We start from the raw sequence: 15,674 nt of genomic DNA on the forward strand, positions 1-15,674 counted from the left end.
CATTACAGAGAGGCAAACTCTAGAAAAGAGGAAAAAAATCTTAGAGACAAAAGGATTTGGGAGTCGGTGTGAAGTCAGGGAGATTTTGACTCTGGTTCAGGTAATCAGCAAATACTTATTATTCTTCTGTGCTGGGGTAAGCACTATAGGCATATAGAAATAGAAGGTGTGGTCTCTGCTTCCAAAGGGTTTGCCATCTACTGAGAAATCAGCTGGGCAGACAGAATGGAATTACATATAAAGAGCTTGCACAAGAACCTGAATTTGGTAAAGGGATGAATCAAAGTCAGCCTCCAGAGGTTTGGGGGTTGTTTTGTTTGTTTGTTTGTTTTTGTTTTTTAGTTGTAGTTGGAAACAACATCTTTTATTTTATTTTTATGTGGTGTTGAGGATTGAACCCAGTGCCCTGCACATGCTAGGCAAGCAAGCGCTCTACCACTGAGCCACAACCCCAGCCCCTGTTCGTTTGTTTTTTAACAGAAAGAAGAGACATGACAAAATCAAAGTGAGCAATGTCTTCACTCCCTCCTGGCCTTTCCTTTTCATTCCATCACTCCTGCCCCGGCTCAGACTTACTTGCCCTCTCGTAATGAACTTGTATAAAGCATCCTGCCATCTCCCCAATCTACCCTCTCCCAAGTCATCCTGAACACATATCTACAAGATTGCTTTTCCACAGGGGTAAGAGGGACCCTCTCTGCTTAAAATTAAAACTGACTCTTCTTTGACCACCGAATAGTCTGAACTTTTTGTGAATAATTCAATGTCCTCTCATAAACTATGCTAATATGCTTCCAGACTTGTAGCACATTTCCTAAGATGAACCCTGTACTGTATTCAAATTGAGCTATTTACCATTCCCCAAAACCATCTCTGTGCCAGCCTCTTGTGATTCACATTCTCTCCTTGCTAGTGCCACCTCCCATCCCTTACTCAGCACCCTCCCATCTCCCTAGCCAGTCAGAGGAACCAGCCCTGGAAGGGCTGGTTGCAGTCATCCAGGTGTGGGATGAACACACCAGGGAGAGGGTGGGGAGTGTGGGAAGAGAGAGGGCGGACACAGACGTAGCAGCCCCCTCCTGGGGCTTGGTGACTGATTATAAGTGGGGTGGGAAGGAGAAAGATTACAAGTGGGTTGGGAAGGAGAGAGCTGAGTAAGAGGCAACTCATTTAGGTTTTAAGCAGCAAATGGTGTTCTTAACAATTGCAGGGCCCATGTCCTAGTAGTTATTGGAAGTTAATGTTTATTTCATACTGCCTGTGTAACCCAGGACCATTTGTAATCAACGATGATGTCTACTCTAGTTTACTAATGAATATTTATATATTTATTTTAAATAATGCATGCCTAATAAAACATTTTACTTTGGGAGCTAGAGGTCTTAAAAAAGGTATTGCTAACAGCTAGAGCAGGCACTTGTGGGTGCTCAGATTTTTTTCTCCAGCTCCTCTCTGCTTTGGCTGTGTCTGTTTTCCTCACCTATGTTAGTAGAATCATCTTCCTCCACCTCTCCAGCCACAAGTCTAGACTAGCTAGGAGAGTTAAAAGCTATAATTTAAGTGTTCAGAAGGTAACCCAACCCTCTTAGAACCAGGTACAAATTCTCAGGGAGAAAAGCTAGAATTAGCAGGAAAATCTGATCCTTGTGTCCCCTGATTCCTTCTTCTCTAGAAGGAAAATCCACTAAGAAAGTAAATTATAGTTAGAAGACTATTTGGTAAGAAAACATGGAATCAATCACATATCCAATTCTTTAGCAAGTCTGTTCTGCTTTCTGCTTTACCATAAAAGAGAATTCCAAATCAGTCCTTTTCTTTCCAGCTTCACTTGTGCGTTGTAGTCCAAGCCACCATCCAAAGTTGGCAAAAATGGACTGGGGATGTAGTTCAGTGATAGAACACTTGCCTGCCGTGTTAAAGACCCTGGAACAGATCCTAGAACACAAGAATGAAGTTATCAAACTTTCGCTCAGTAGTTTCTCTGTCTCTAACTTATCCTTCGATTCTCCACTTAGTATATAGAATTACTCTGTTGAAGTGTAACTTGGACCCCATCCCTGCCTAAAACACCCCTATAGCTTTTTTTTGATCTCTTAGAACACAATCCAGACTCCCTGACATAGCCTTTAGGGAACCACGTGACATTGCTCCTGTCAAATCTCTACCTTATTTCAGACCCCCACTCATCTTGTACTGGCCCCTTGACCTCCATTTGTAGCTCAACCTTGTTAAACTCATGCCCCATGTGGACTTATTTTCCTAGTGGAAGAAAATTCATTGATCTGTGAACACAAGTATATGGTTTGTCTGATACAGTTTTCATCGTACATCAACAAATTGGCATTCTGAGGTGTACAACCATCTCTTACGAGTCAACTTAGTGTGAATTTACAAATGAGATTGTTTTTCTAAACTCACAGAGCTAAAAGACAGACTCATAAGATCGTCTGTCTATTCCACTAAAATACTACTGCCCCTGACTGACCTGTATGTTACTTTACCTTTACTGTACTCAATAAATAAACATACACACTACTACAGGTTTACTGTATCTATACAACCATCTATCAGTTCGTCATTATCTTTCCCATAGGGTGTATGAAGTGTCCTGGGGGAGGGGTGGCAGTGCCTTTTCTGGAGGAAGGGTTGACAATGGCACTGGCCCTCATTTCTTCACTTACCATGTCTTGGGATTTATTGTCATTCATCATGCTTGGCTAAATGGATTTATAGACAAGTAACTAATTCTCACAAAATGGAAACATGTAGATTCCTGCAAAGAACTAGAAGAGAGCTCCTACCAAATCTGTAAGCACAAATAAAGAAAAAAAGAAAAGAACAGAGCTGACATTTTTCAGACTTCTAGTGCCTCATCACAGTCATTGAGGTATAAAGATAATGATGTTCTAGTACGATCTGACAGGGTCATCGTAATGTGGAAAATTTTCAGGACTACTTACAATATGAATTTGTACCCAGTATTACTTACAATTAACTTTGACCTACATGTGCATTTTCCTTGAGATTGGCTAATGATTGAATGAAACTATCACAATTAACATGACAGTTAAAATTTTTTTGTTTTTAAATTTCTATTTTGTGATTATAACTAATGCACTTTATATACTAGCATACTAATATTAAAATATAATAATTATGATATAATACTATTCTATGTGTATTATATTAATGTGCATTAGTATTTTTGTGTATGTCTGTGAATACTGAAAAAAATATTTAATGATACAATCAAAAAGACTTTAAGGACCACTAAATTAAGAGATGGCATTTGGAAGAAATCTTCATTATCATGATTATCAAGTGATCAAAGGCTACTCTCCTTATTTCATAATATCCTTTTGTATGACATAAAGATTGTACTTTAAACTGAGTTATTAATAACCACTCCCATCTAGAGCACCAGGGCTTTACAATTGTGGGAAATCTGGGAGTAGCCCCCAGTGGTGACTCTAGAGCTCAATCTCTGCTTTAGTCATAACTACAACCTGGGCAAGTTAGTTAATTTACTTTGCCTCAGTTTCATTGGTTATAAAATAAGGATAATATTAGCATAGCATAATTTTGCATAGGGCTATTTTGAGGATCAAATGAGCTGATACAAGATTTAATTAGTGCTCAATGCTGGGTGTGGTGGTGCATCCCTCTAATCCTAACAATTGTGGAGGCTGAGGCAGGAGGATCCCAAGTTCAAAGCCAGACTAGGCAATTTAATAAGATCCTGTCTTGAAATAAAAAATAAAAAAGGCTGGAGATGTAGTTCAGTGGTAGAGTATCCCTGAGTTCAATCCCTAGTGCCACACACACAAATGAGAATAATAAAGATTAAAAAATAAGTGCTTGGCGAATGATAATATTAATCTGGCTTTAGTTACGTTTGAGAAAACAAACACAAAAATAAAACTAACCTTGCTACCTCTGCCCCTTGCTGGTCAACATGAATCAGTACAGTACACTCTACATGGGTTAGCTAAATAAATGTTTGAGGTAAGAAAAGATTTTTAGTGTTGAATAAAACATCAATGCTTAACTTTAGATTTTTTTTTTGCAAAATAGTATTGAGAAAAATCAACTGCTGTGAAATTAAGAAATTAGCAAGAAGTACAGAGCAAGAAATCAAATCTTTTAAAATAAATAATACATTCTAGATGTTCAAAAGCAATTTTAAAAGCAGGACATTTTAAATGACAGTGTTCCAAAAGCAAAGACCTTGATAATTTCTGGTGAAATAGAGCATGATTTGCCAAGAAAAGCAATTTTCTCCCTGAAATAACCAAATACATGTTTCAAGATTTGCCTTGATATCTGGAGGTAGAAGAAGATATGAATCTTCAGATTTGCAGATTATACAATTATAATGTTATTGCTTATTAAGGGTTCACTATAAGTCATGTGCTTTCAATATATCACCTATTTTCATTTCTTTTTAACATGAATATGTTTGGACATAAGAAAAAAATAATATAGTGAACATCCATATACACGTCACTCCATTTAAAATGTAACACTTTTTAAAAAAATTTTTTTAGTTGTCAGTGGATTATTTATTTATTTATATGTGGTGCTGAGGATCAAATCCAGGGCTTCACACATGCTAAGCAAGCACTTTACCACTGAGCCACAACTCCAGCCCCAATTTAACAGTTTATATTTTTATTTTTAGGAATTATTTTAAAATGTTTCATTCTGAATATGTCAGTATGCATGCTTAAAATAGACATTTTTCTACATAAGCATAAGACAACATTATCACACCTAATAACAATTGTCTATTATCATCCAATACCCAGTTCAAATGGAAATATCTTCCCTTGTCCCCCAAATGTCTTTTCTTTCTGCTTTGTTAAACCAGAATCAACCAAGGACTCACTGTTGTGTTTGCTTAGTTTCTTAAATCTTTTATAAAGCATGACAGCTTGTTCTCAGCCTTGCCTTTTTAAATTTTTATTGTTTATGGCACTAGGATTGAACCCAGGGGTGCTCTACCACTGAGCTACATCCTCAGTCACTTTTTACATTTTGATACAGGGTCTCACCAAGTTGCCCAGGCTGGCCTTGAATTTCAGTCCCTCCTGCCTTGGAATCAACTCACTGGGATTACCCCTATCAGCCACCATGACCATGACTTAAAGAGTCAATAGGGTGTCCTATCATTTGTTCTTGGTTTTCCTGATTGTTTTGCATTTGGTGTTATTTGATTCTTCTATGCTGGTAGTTCCTGAGACAGAAAGATGGATGTTAAAGGCTTGATTATGCAGAGGTTAAAGATCTTTGGAAATGATATTTCATGGATGATGCTGGAGCTTCATATTGCAACACATCAGAAAACATAATGGTAGGCTGGTCCACTGTTAGTGATCTGATTGATCTGGGATAAGGTAGGAGGGACCAGATTTCTCCACAGTTGGTTGTTTTTCCAGAGATAATTTGGCACCGCGTAAATATCCCACTCCCTATGGCCCTTCACCAAATGGTTTCGTTGATGACCCTAGCATGAATCAGTTATTTCCTAATAACAATATTCTATCATTCTTTTAGCAGGTTTCTAAAGAGAACTTCTCCTTCATCAAGTGGCGCTACTTGGTTACCCTGAAAAACAGCTGCTACTGGAAAGGCAGATTAAATGTTTATTTTCTTAAATTACCACTTTTCAGATTAAGAATTGGTTTAATAGTGACTATTACAAATTTCAATAAGGATTGTTCCCTGCCTCCTTAATTTGGCTTACTTTTTCAGGGAAAGTGACTTCTGGACATTTAATTTTTTAAATCATTTTACAGTTTGTTGTGGTTATCTTTGATGCTCACTTGTTTAGTTTTGGCCAGTGGGTTGTCCTTTTGAAAGGACTTCTTTTTTTTCTTCTTTTCTGCTAAATGTTCCAAGCGTTACTTAACCATTCTCAGCTTCCAAACTGACGTCAGTCATTTCTCCAGGAGCCCCTTTTAACCATGAGTAGTATTCAGAAACCAACATCCGGGTGCTAGGGATAGTCATTACTTCTAGGTCTGAGTTCATATTCTTCTTTCCCCCCCCCCTTCAAAATTAACACAAGTTTTTACTTGAGACAACTTATTTTATGATCCCTATTTTAAAAGGTTACATGGCTAGTAAAGGGCAGCCTCGGGATTTGAACCCAGGCGTTCTTCCTCCAGGAAGGGAGCACGGCATTCAGAGGGCCTTCTTCAGGTGGCAGAGGGTCCTTAGAAAAGGTGTCAGGTGATGATCAGGGCTGGGTGCGGGAAGCCGCGGGATGAACAGAAAGGTCCCGCGGACTCCAGGAGGACAGTCGGGAACAAGCTGCGGGGCGAAGGAGCCATCGGCGAGCACCCAGGGCCGCCGTTTCGACTGGACCTGACCAGCGCTTCCCACCGCGCAGAGCCGATCAACCACCAGTTCGCGGTCGCTAGGTGGGAAACGGGTTGCGCGCCGCGACCCTCAGCGGGCGCCACTCGCGCTAAACTCCCGCCAATCAGAAGGAGCCTTGAGCAGGGGTCGGGACCATCAGAGGAGCGCATCCAATGAGGAGTCAGCTTCGGGTCGCCTCTGGAGAAAACATTTCAGAGTCCCCGCGGAGGGCGGAGAGGGAGCGGTGGAGTTTGGCCAATCACAGGGAGCGACTCACGTAGGCGGTACGGCAGCCAATCAGAAGAGAGCTCGCTCCGCCGCTCTCGGCACACGCTTGGTGTCTTCCCCAGCCCCTGGGGGCCAGCGCTGCGGAGACCGGCTTCGGGTCGTTGGCAGCAGCGCCAGGTTCCTGCGGGCTTCTTGCACTCCTGCTTTCCGCCCCCCCAGGACAGGACGGTGCAGGCGTCTGGTGAGATATGGCTAGCTCGTGTTGCGAGGAAGGCGTGGGCCAGGAGGAGGAGAGTTTTCTGTACTTTGCCTATGGCAGCAACCTACTGACGGAGAGGATCCACCACCGAAACCCCTCGGCCACGTTCTGCTGCGTGGCCCGCCTGCAGGTCAGTGGTCTATCCTACCCCTGCGAGGCGGGCGGGTGGTGCACACGGCAGGACCAGGGCTCCCCGAAGGCGCGTCCTCAGGGGTATGCCTGGGCAAAATGGGCCAGGAATGCAGTTCATTCAGAGGCGTGGAAGTCCGGATTTGGGGGGGGCTCTGGATCCCGCCTTCACTGCTTTCAAGGCCCTGTGCTTGACCCCCGTTAGTCTGTGTACCCCTGCAGCAGCATCCTCTCAAGCTGCCCTGAGCTTTCTCCCTCTTGACGTTTCCACTACTGCTGTTCACTGCATAGCTTTGGCCCCTTCTGTCTTCTCCACTTAGGGACATCCTCATAGAGCTCATTCAGTTGGTACTTTACAGAAGCCTTCTCTGACCCGAGACAGAGAATTAGTTGTTTTGTCACATTTGTAAAAATCTATTTACCTGTTTTTCTCTCCTGATCTAGGAGGTCCTGAAAGTTGGAACCCTGTCTTCATACTAACCGCTGTGTTCAGTTAGGTCAAGTGACTGGATGAACTTTAACCAACCTTGGTAAATCATTGTTCTTCAAAGGACCTTAGGAGACAGTACATTTCATTCATTCAGCACCTGTTCTTCTGGCACTGAACGCTGAGGATACAAAGATAATTGAGTAATACAAAGATAATTGAGTAATGTTACTGCTTTGAGGACCTCCTGATCTATAGGAGACAGGTGCATATTATGTGCAAAACATTTTTGACAGTGTTGAGCTAAACAAGCATGATCTTTGCTAACCTCGTCAGAGTTCTTAGTTGCAAGCAACAGAAATAGGCTGATTTAAGCAAAAAAAAAAAAAAGAGAAAAAAAAGTGTTGAAAGGCTGCTGGAGAGCTCACAGAATGACTAGAAAGGCAGGAGTACAAAGCTGACAAAAGAGACAGACATAAAGGGAGGTGCGGCCCCCTCTGATAGACAACAGAACCAGCGCAGGCAGCCACTGTTGCGCCTTTGCTGAACTTGTAAATATGGATGCTGTGTGTTGCATCACCACCTGCGCGGTACCCAACCACTGTACTGCAACCCAGAATTTCCCAAAACTCACACCACTAGGGTGGAGTCCCTGTCCACCCTGAATGTTAGCTTCTAATTCAAAGCCTCAGGTGGGTGTCCTGATTGGCTTAAGTCTTGGCTGCAGATCTGTGACTGACAACCTTACTTTTGAAGCTTCAAAAATGGTATTCAGTCTCTGGTACCTGATACCCCAAACTCATAAAATATGGAACATCCCAAATGTGGAAAGAGAGTTCAAATGCTTATGGTCAGAGCAGGAGGAAGTAATATTAAGGAAGAGCTATTCAGTTACGAGTATGATCAGTCTTAAGAAGGAAATATTCAGGGCTGGGGGTGTAGGTTTGTGGTAGTGTGCTTGCCTAACATGCATGAGGCCCTGGGTTCAATCTCCAGCAGCACATATACACACACATGCAGACTTTCAAGGTCTAACAGAATATATAACCAGAGGACCTGCCCTACCCAGGATGTTCAGGAAAGCCCTCTCTTTTTAAATATGTGACTTTTAAGCTAAGGCCTAAATGATTGGGGAGGTGGAGAGAAAATAGAAGAGCATGTACAAAGGACCTGAGGAAAGAAGAAGCATGGGACTAGAGGAATAGGAAAGCACAACATCCTAACAGGACCACAGAGGCCTAATAAGATTTTGGACTGTATCTCAAAAGCAATGAGAAGACCCATTGCAGAATGGAAGCAAATGAAAGATCATATTTATATCTTTGAAAGTTCATCCTGGTCACTATGGAAAATGAGTTTAAAGGGGGATAAGAGTGGAAGGTCAGGAAGTTTTTACATTAGTTCATGCCAAAGATACCAAATGCCACCTTGAATGGATTTGAATAGATTAGAGGAATATTTGGGAGATAAGGTTGTTGAGCTTGGTGATTGAGTCTGAAGACTGTGATATCAAGTAGGACTTGAGTGTTTGCATAAGACCAATGTTGATGATGACAGAGGGAAGAGGAAAATCAAGTTTGGGAGGGAAAAATCTGAACATGCTGAGTTTGAAATGCTTGTCCCAAAGCCAAGTGAACAGAAAAGTACTAGTGGACATCTGTTAGCTACATACTATGTACCAGGCCCTGTTCTAAGCACTTTTGAAGCTCAGAGGTGGGCTGGGTTTAAAGATAATCAGTTTATCAGTATGAAAGTCTAATCATTCTGAAAGTTTAGATGGCATTTGAAGCCACTGGAGGTGATGAGATTGTCTTGGGCAGGTTGCTGAATGGATAGAGAAAAGGGCCTATACTGAACCTTGAAAAACCCCAGGGTAGTCAGGGAGGAGTTGGCAAAGGGAATTGAAGAGAGTAAGGAATAGCCTGAAAATGAGAATAGGTGAGGGTGGTTAGCCATGTCACAAGCAGCTGAGAAGTAGAGCAAGATGAGAAATGAGAATGGTCCATTGGATTTAGCAATAGACGACCAATTCCTGGTGTGGGTTGTAATTTTCATCAGATCTCTGATTACCTGTCAGGGATACTTTGCACTGGAACACCCATTATGGCAATTGAAGGTACTGGTCACTTGAACCATCCTTTTTTTCTGAAATGTGTGACACAGTTTTTGAGAAAATAGGCTACAGGGATAAACTATAAATGTGGAAAGGATCTTAGGTTATTATCTATTCCAACCTCTTTCACTTTACTATTAAGGGAATGAATCGCTGAAGAGATGGAAAGAAATCTTCTTAGACCAAGCAAGTCAAGTTAGAATTTTCAGTCTTACCCAGGACTTATCCCCTGATGGCTCATCTTTGATGGAAGCATCTAAACTAGAACCGTGGCTCCATTGCTTATTAATTGTGAGACCTTAGGCAAGTTGCCTAGTCTTTCTCAGCCAGTTTGTCTTGTTGTAAAATAAGTATAAATAAAGTTTCTGTGGGACAAAAGGAGATGGTCAACATAAAGCTCAGAATATAGTTTATAGTGCCCAATAACTTTCCAGGGTTAACTGCTCCTATGATTTTTGTGGATAAATAAGTACACTTCATGAATATTAGAGTAATGGTCTTGAGTATACGAATCACCCTCACATGCCAGTTCCCTTAGGATAAATATAGTAATATAGGCTGGTAGGATACTCTGCAGACATCAAAGTATAACCCCCATGTAGCCATCAACCTGTTTCTAAGTAAAATTATATATGTGCACGCAAGTTAACTGGGGAATAATTTGCAAGCAGGTTGTGTTAAGGTAGTGGGGCTATGAGGTTTTTTTCTTAAGTCTTTTTTTTTTCTTTTTTGCATGCAAGATGCCTGTACTTATTCAGCATGTTTCATTTTTTTATGGAAAATATGAAAAAACATAGTTCTTCAGATCTGTGTCTTTGTGTGTTAATCTCTGTATTTTCCACAGCTGCTTTTATATAGAAGGAACTTAAAGCTTATTGAATGCTTTAATTGCATAGAGTTCAAGGTAAATTGTTTTTATTTTGAGAAGGGAAATGGGGGTTCAAGTGGATATTGATTATATCACTTTGGTTTCCTTTGCAGGATTTTAAGCTTGACTTTGGCAATTTCCAAGGCAAAACAAGTCAGAGGTGGCATGGAGGTATAGCTACCATTTTTCAAAGTCCTGGCGATGAAGTGTGGGGAGTAGTATGGAAAATGAACAAAAGCAATTTAAATTCTTTGGATGAGTAGGTGACTTCTAATTATAAGTTTAAAATAACTGATTCAGAAGTGAACTGTGTGTAAGCATGTGTATTTGTGTGTTAGTTTTCAAAACCATATTCTACAAATGTATTCTTTACACTTAGAACCAACATAAAAGGTATAATAGTGAGTTTTAAAGAGTGACATTTCTGTTGAGATTTGGGGTGATGTTTGTAATCTCTTATGTAGAAATTTTTATAAAAATTTATGTTTGTAGTTTCAGATTGTGAAAAGGCATAAAGACTTTTGTAATTGTTACCTATTTTATTGATTTTTTGAAAGCAAGTAGATTCAGTTTTTGAAGAACAATTCTTGAAGATGGTAGTTGAGTCAGTCAGTAATAGCAATTTGTAAAAGCATCTAACAGCATATTAGAAATTTGATACTTGTTATAATAAGAACTCTCAGAGTTGTATGGCAGAGCATTTAAAAGAATTTTTTTAGTTGTAGATGGACACAATACCTTTATTTTATGTATTCATTTTTATTGGTGCTAAGGATCAAACCAGTGCCTCACACATGTGAGGCAAGCACTCTACCACTCCAGCCCTGGCAGAGCAAATACAAAGAGAATGAGTCAAAAGAGTAGACCTTGAGAAGAACATGTTATCTGACATGCTTGATACTGTAACTCACATAAGAACCAGCCACACTCCCTCTGCTCTTCTCTGAATGGATATTCTGCTGTCAGAAAACTTCAGTTAATTTTTTGTAGCCTAGACAACCATGTTTCAGGAGTTTAAAAATGGAAATAGGTACATCTAAGCAAATATTCTAAGATGATTACCACAGATCTGTTGGAAGTATGCCACCTGCAGTTGTTCTTAGGCGACTTGTAGGGATGGGTTCCAGGATTCCTGAGGATTCCAAAATCAAAGAATGTTCAAGTCGCTTATAAAAACTGGTGGAGTATGTGCATACAATCTATGCACATCTTCTGTGTAATTTAAATCAACTGCAGATTACTTATAATACCTAATACAATGTAAATGCTATGTAAGTAGTTTTTAATACTATTTTTTATGAAATGACAAGAAAAAAGTCTGTGTATATTTAGTTCAGACCCAATTTAAAAATATATATATTTTCAATCTGGGGTTGGTTGAATCTGGATGCAGAACCCATGGATACATTGGGCCAACTTATAATATTAAGTCTCAGGCTTTCTAATTGAAACACTAAACTCTTTTCGATGTGGTGGTAGTTATATGTACCACTATATTTCTAACAACATAGGGAGCAACTACATCTGTATAGTTAAGTTGTTAATACTGTATCTGACTTGATTAAAAGTCCTAAATTGCCTGTGTCACATGTGGTTGAAATTTCACTCTTCTGGTTTCAGGCAAGAAGGGGTTAAAAGTGGAGTATATGTTGTAATAGAAGTGAAAGTTTCAACTCAAGAAGGGAAAGAAGTAACCTGTCGAAGCTATCTGATGACAAATTATGAGCCTGCTCCCCCATCTCCACAATATAAAAAGGTAAGCTACTTGGACTTTTGGTGAATCCTTTGTAATTTTCACTGAGATAATTTTGTTTTTTTTTTAAGGTTTTGTGTGTTTACAAAAATTATGGGCAAATTTTAGAATATGGTGCATATTTATGTGTAATGAAAGAACTGTTTCTGGGGCTGGGGATGTGGCTCAAGCGGTAGCGGACTCGCCTCAGCGGCCCGGGTTCGATCCTCAGCACCACATACCAACAAAGATGTTGTGTCCGCCGAGAACTAAAAAATAAAATAAATATTAAAAATTCTCTCTCTCTCTCTCTCTCTCTCTCTTCTCTCTCACTCTCTCTTTAAAGAAAAAAAGAACTGTTTCTGAAACTGTTCATTAAAAAAAGCCTTTATAAATTTATATAAGTCACAATTGTAGACATGTATTTTCTTTTTTAAAGTAGAAAAGCATATGAATTTTTTGGGTTTGTTTGTTTTTTTTCCTTTTTATGGCACTGGATTCTAAATCCAGAGTGGTGCTCTGCCACTGTGCTACATCCTAGCACTTTTAATTTTTTGAGACAGCTAAGTTGCTGAAGCTGGCCTTGAACTTGCAGTCCTCGTGCCTCAGTTTCCTGAGTATCTGGGATTACAGGTGGTCACCACTGTGCCTGGCTTTTGAGGGTATTTTTATTTTATTTTATTTCTTTAGTTTATATATTTTTAATAATTTTTAGTTATTGATGGACCTTTATTCATTTGTTTATGTGTGGTGCTGAGAATCGAACCCAGTGCGTAGGTGCTCCACCATGGAGCCATAACCCCAGCCCAATGAGTATATTTTTAATAGATTTATTTTATACATGGTTTTTATAATCTTTTTTTCTTTCCCCTTCACAAAACAGTGTTTCATGAACACCAGGATTCATTTTTCTGGGGGAAAAATATATTCCCTAATGCTGAACTGTTTTTTAACACTAGATGGAAAAAGAAAAGTCACTGGGCCTTTTAAAATCAGAGAAATCACCCTTGTAAGCATAAGACAAGAATGTGGGGCAGAGACCTTGACATGCCTTTTTAGAAACCCAAGTTTAAGTGCTTACTGGCAAGGTCAATTAGAACACGGCACTGTGGAGGGTTAACATAGTTCCCAGACCTAGTCAGGAATGTTCTAGTATGGATCCTAGAGTTATTATGGATCTTGGTATGGATCTTGAAAGATCCACTGGACACAGTTGCCTTTTAATTCAAAGCAAGAGTAGACAACGGGATTAAAACGAAAGCTTCATATATTTTTTTTTTAGAATTTTTTTTCTTAAAAGGTTATGTAAATAAACTTTTTGTCTTAATATAAAAATATGTTAAATCCTGTTACTGCATAAAATTGACATTCTGCAAAGATGACTCAAACAACCTTGAAAACTCCCTATTCATTCCTACTGTGTAAGTGAAATGGTTATATCTCAGTTTTGTTCTGTAATTATTCTGTAGTTACTTGAAAGCTAATATCTCAGACTTTTACAATACAAATGAAGGTGTAGTCTGCTAAATTAAAATGATATTCCTAACTAAAAAACATTTATTTATTTATTTTAACCATTTCTAGGTTATTTGCATGGGTGCAAAAGAAAATGGTTTGCCACTGGAGTATCAAGAGAGATTAAAAGCAATAGAACCAAATGACTATAAAGGAAAGGTCTCAGAAGAAATGGAAGACATTATCAAAAAGGAGGAACAAAAACTCTTTAGAACATAACAGTATATCTAAGAATATTTTATGTACTAATATAAAATATTTGTAACATTTAAGAACAGGCATCTGGGATATCACTATGTCTCATCTGTTTTCACCAATGTTTGGAAGGGGTACCTCACTTGAGTGATTCTGTATTTTCAGACTATAAAAAGCAGCTGGGTTAAGAGTTAGACAAAAAGGGACTATGCAATTCTGGAGTGACAAGTAGATGTGGGTACTCCTGTGGACACTTAAAGCTGTTGTCTTGGGTTGATCTTAAGTGTCCTCTTGCTCTGTAACAAGAATAGATTTACATTCTGCTCAGTGATGGTGCTGGGGAGTTGATCTGCTCTGTCTGGGCTTTTTTTTAAAAAAAATCAGTTTAATCAGAGTACGCAAACTAATGGCAAGTTGATAATAAAATTTTGGAAACTAGAAAGATGGGACACCGTCCTAAGAGGAATAAATGTAATAGTGGTTTAACCCATTTTCCCTACCAAAGTACTCCTTTCCATTGTGCTGTTAGACAAATCATCATACATTCTGGAGCCAGTCTTGGCCATGTGGAGTCTATATGCATGGAGAAGTGCAGACTCTCGAGCCAAACAGCCTGGGTTCAGTGATCAGTCCCACCACTTTCTAGCTATGAGACTTTAGTTTATTTGATGCTTTGTGACTTACCCATAGAGTAAAGAGTTTCCTCACTCACAGGGTAAGGATAATCAATATTTCAGGATTGTTTGGATGGACAAGTAAAAGCATATAATAAATTTAGGTCAAAGCCTCGTGATAAATATTAACAGTCATTATTGTCCATTCTTGGAACAGGATTTTAAAATAGAAGAGTCAGGATTATGAAAGAAGAAATGTTTCAGGGGTAGTTACCATTTGAGTCTTGGCTTATCAAGAAACAGTTAACATTGAATAAATAAATGGTAACATCACTAAACTTATTTACTGATTAAATGAGGAAAGAAGACTCTCAAATTAAGCGATATTGATTATCAGAAACTCATGTCTGTGTGGTGGGCAGTGAGCTGTCCTTTCACACTTGAATGGGAATGAACTGGACACAGGAACATAAAATAAAATGTGATTTGTTCTCTTGAGGTAAGGCCCAAATCACCTTCAGGTTGCAGCAGTTATTCTGTAGTGAGCTTGAGCTGTAGACCACAGATGGACGCGATTCATAACTGTCATACCTCATGGTTTTCCATATACCCTCCAGTATTGTGGTTTAACTTCTCCCCAGAAGACCAAGTTTGTCAGCAACCCAGAAACCAGTGACGGTAATGTGGTGAACAAGGCTCAGTTTTGCTACAGATACTAAGACCTGAATATTACTCTAACAATCTGTCTCACCAAAGATAGCACCTTCCACTAAGGATTCACTATGCTAACACCAAGACCTTCATGTCTGGCCTTTTAATGAAAATCTGATATTCATGAGGCACACTTTTTCCAGTTGTTTTCAAGGTAACACCAAATGTCATATGTTGGATTTCCCTTTCTACCAGAGACTTTTGACCCTCTAACCACAAAATAACCAGACCCTGGATAAGCCATAGTTTTGAAAAGAGTTTCTGGGGTTGTAAGAAAATATAGGCTATCTTCAAGGTGGACCAGTTTCTTCCCCACAAAAAGAAAGAAGGAAGATGAACTGTTAGTTGAAAGAACAGAGTATACTGAAGTGACCCTATGTCCTGGGATTCAAATGCCAAAGGCAGCTCCAAAATTGGACTACAGCTCCAGAGCACTCCTGCCAATGGACAGGAAAACAATCTGAGAAACCAGGACCCTTGAAGAGGAACTACTATGGTCCCCAAGTGATAGCTGCAGTGC

General features: G+C 39.5%; 1 protein-coding gene across 1 annotated transcript; it reads left to right on the forward strand.

Moving 5' to 3' along the window:
* Window positions 1–6,666: 6,666 nt before the first annotated feature.
* Ggct (gamma-glutamylcyclotransferase) lies at window positions 6,667–14,319 on the forward strand. Its single transcript, XM_005319161.5, has 4 exons — window positions 6,667–6,980; window positions 10,501–10,646; window positions 12,008–12,143; window positions 13,704–14,319. The coding sequence occupies exons 1-4, from the start codon at window positions 6,840–6,842 to the stop codon at window positions 13,851–13,853; spliced, it is 573 nt and encodes a 190-aa protein (XP_005319218.2). The 5' UTR covers window positions 6,667–6,839; the 3' UTR covers window positions 13,854–14,319.
* The last annotated feature ends 1,355 nt before the right edge of the window (window positions 14,320–15,674 follow it).

The sequence above is a fragment of the Ictidomys tridecemlineatus genome, chromosome 2 (genome assembly GCF_052094955.1).
Source record: "Ictidomys tridecemlineatus isolate mIctTri1 chromosome 2, mIctTri1.hap1, whole genome shotgun sequence".
Lineage (NCBI taxonomy): Eukaryota > Metazoa > Chordata > Mammalia > Rodentia > Sciuridae > Ictidomys > Ictidomys tridecemlineatus.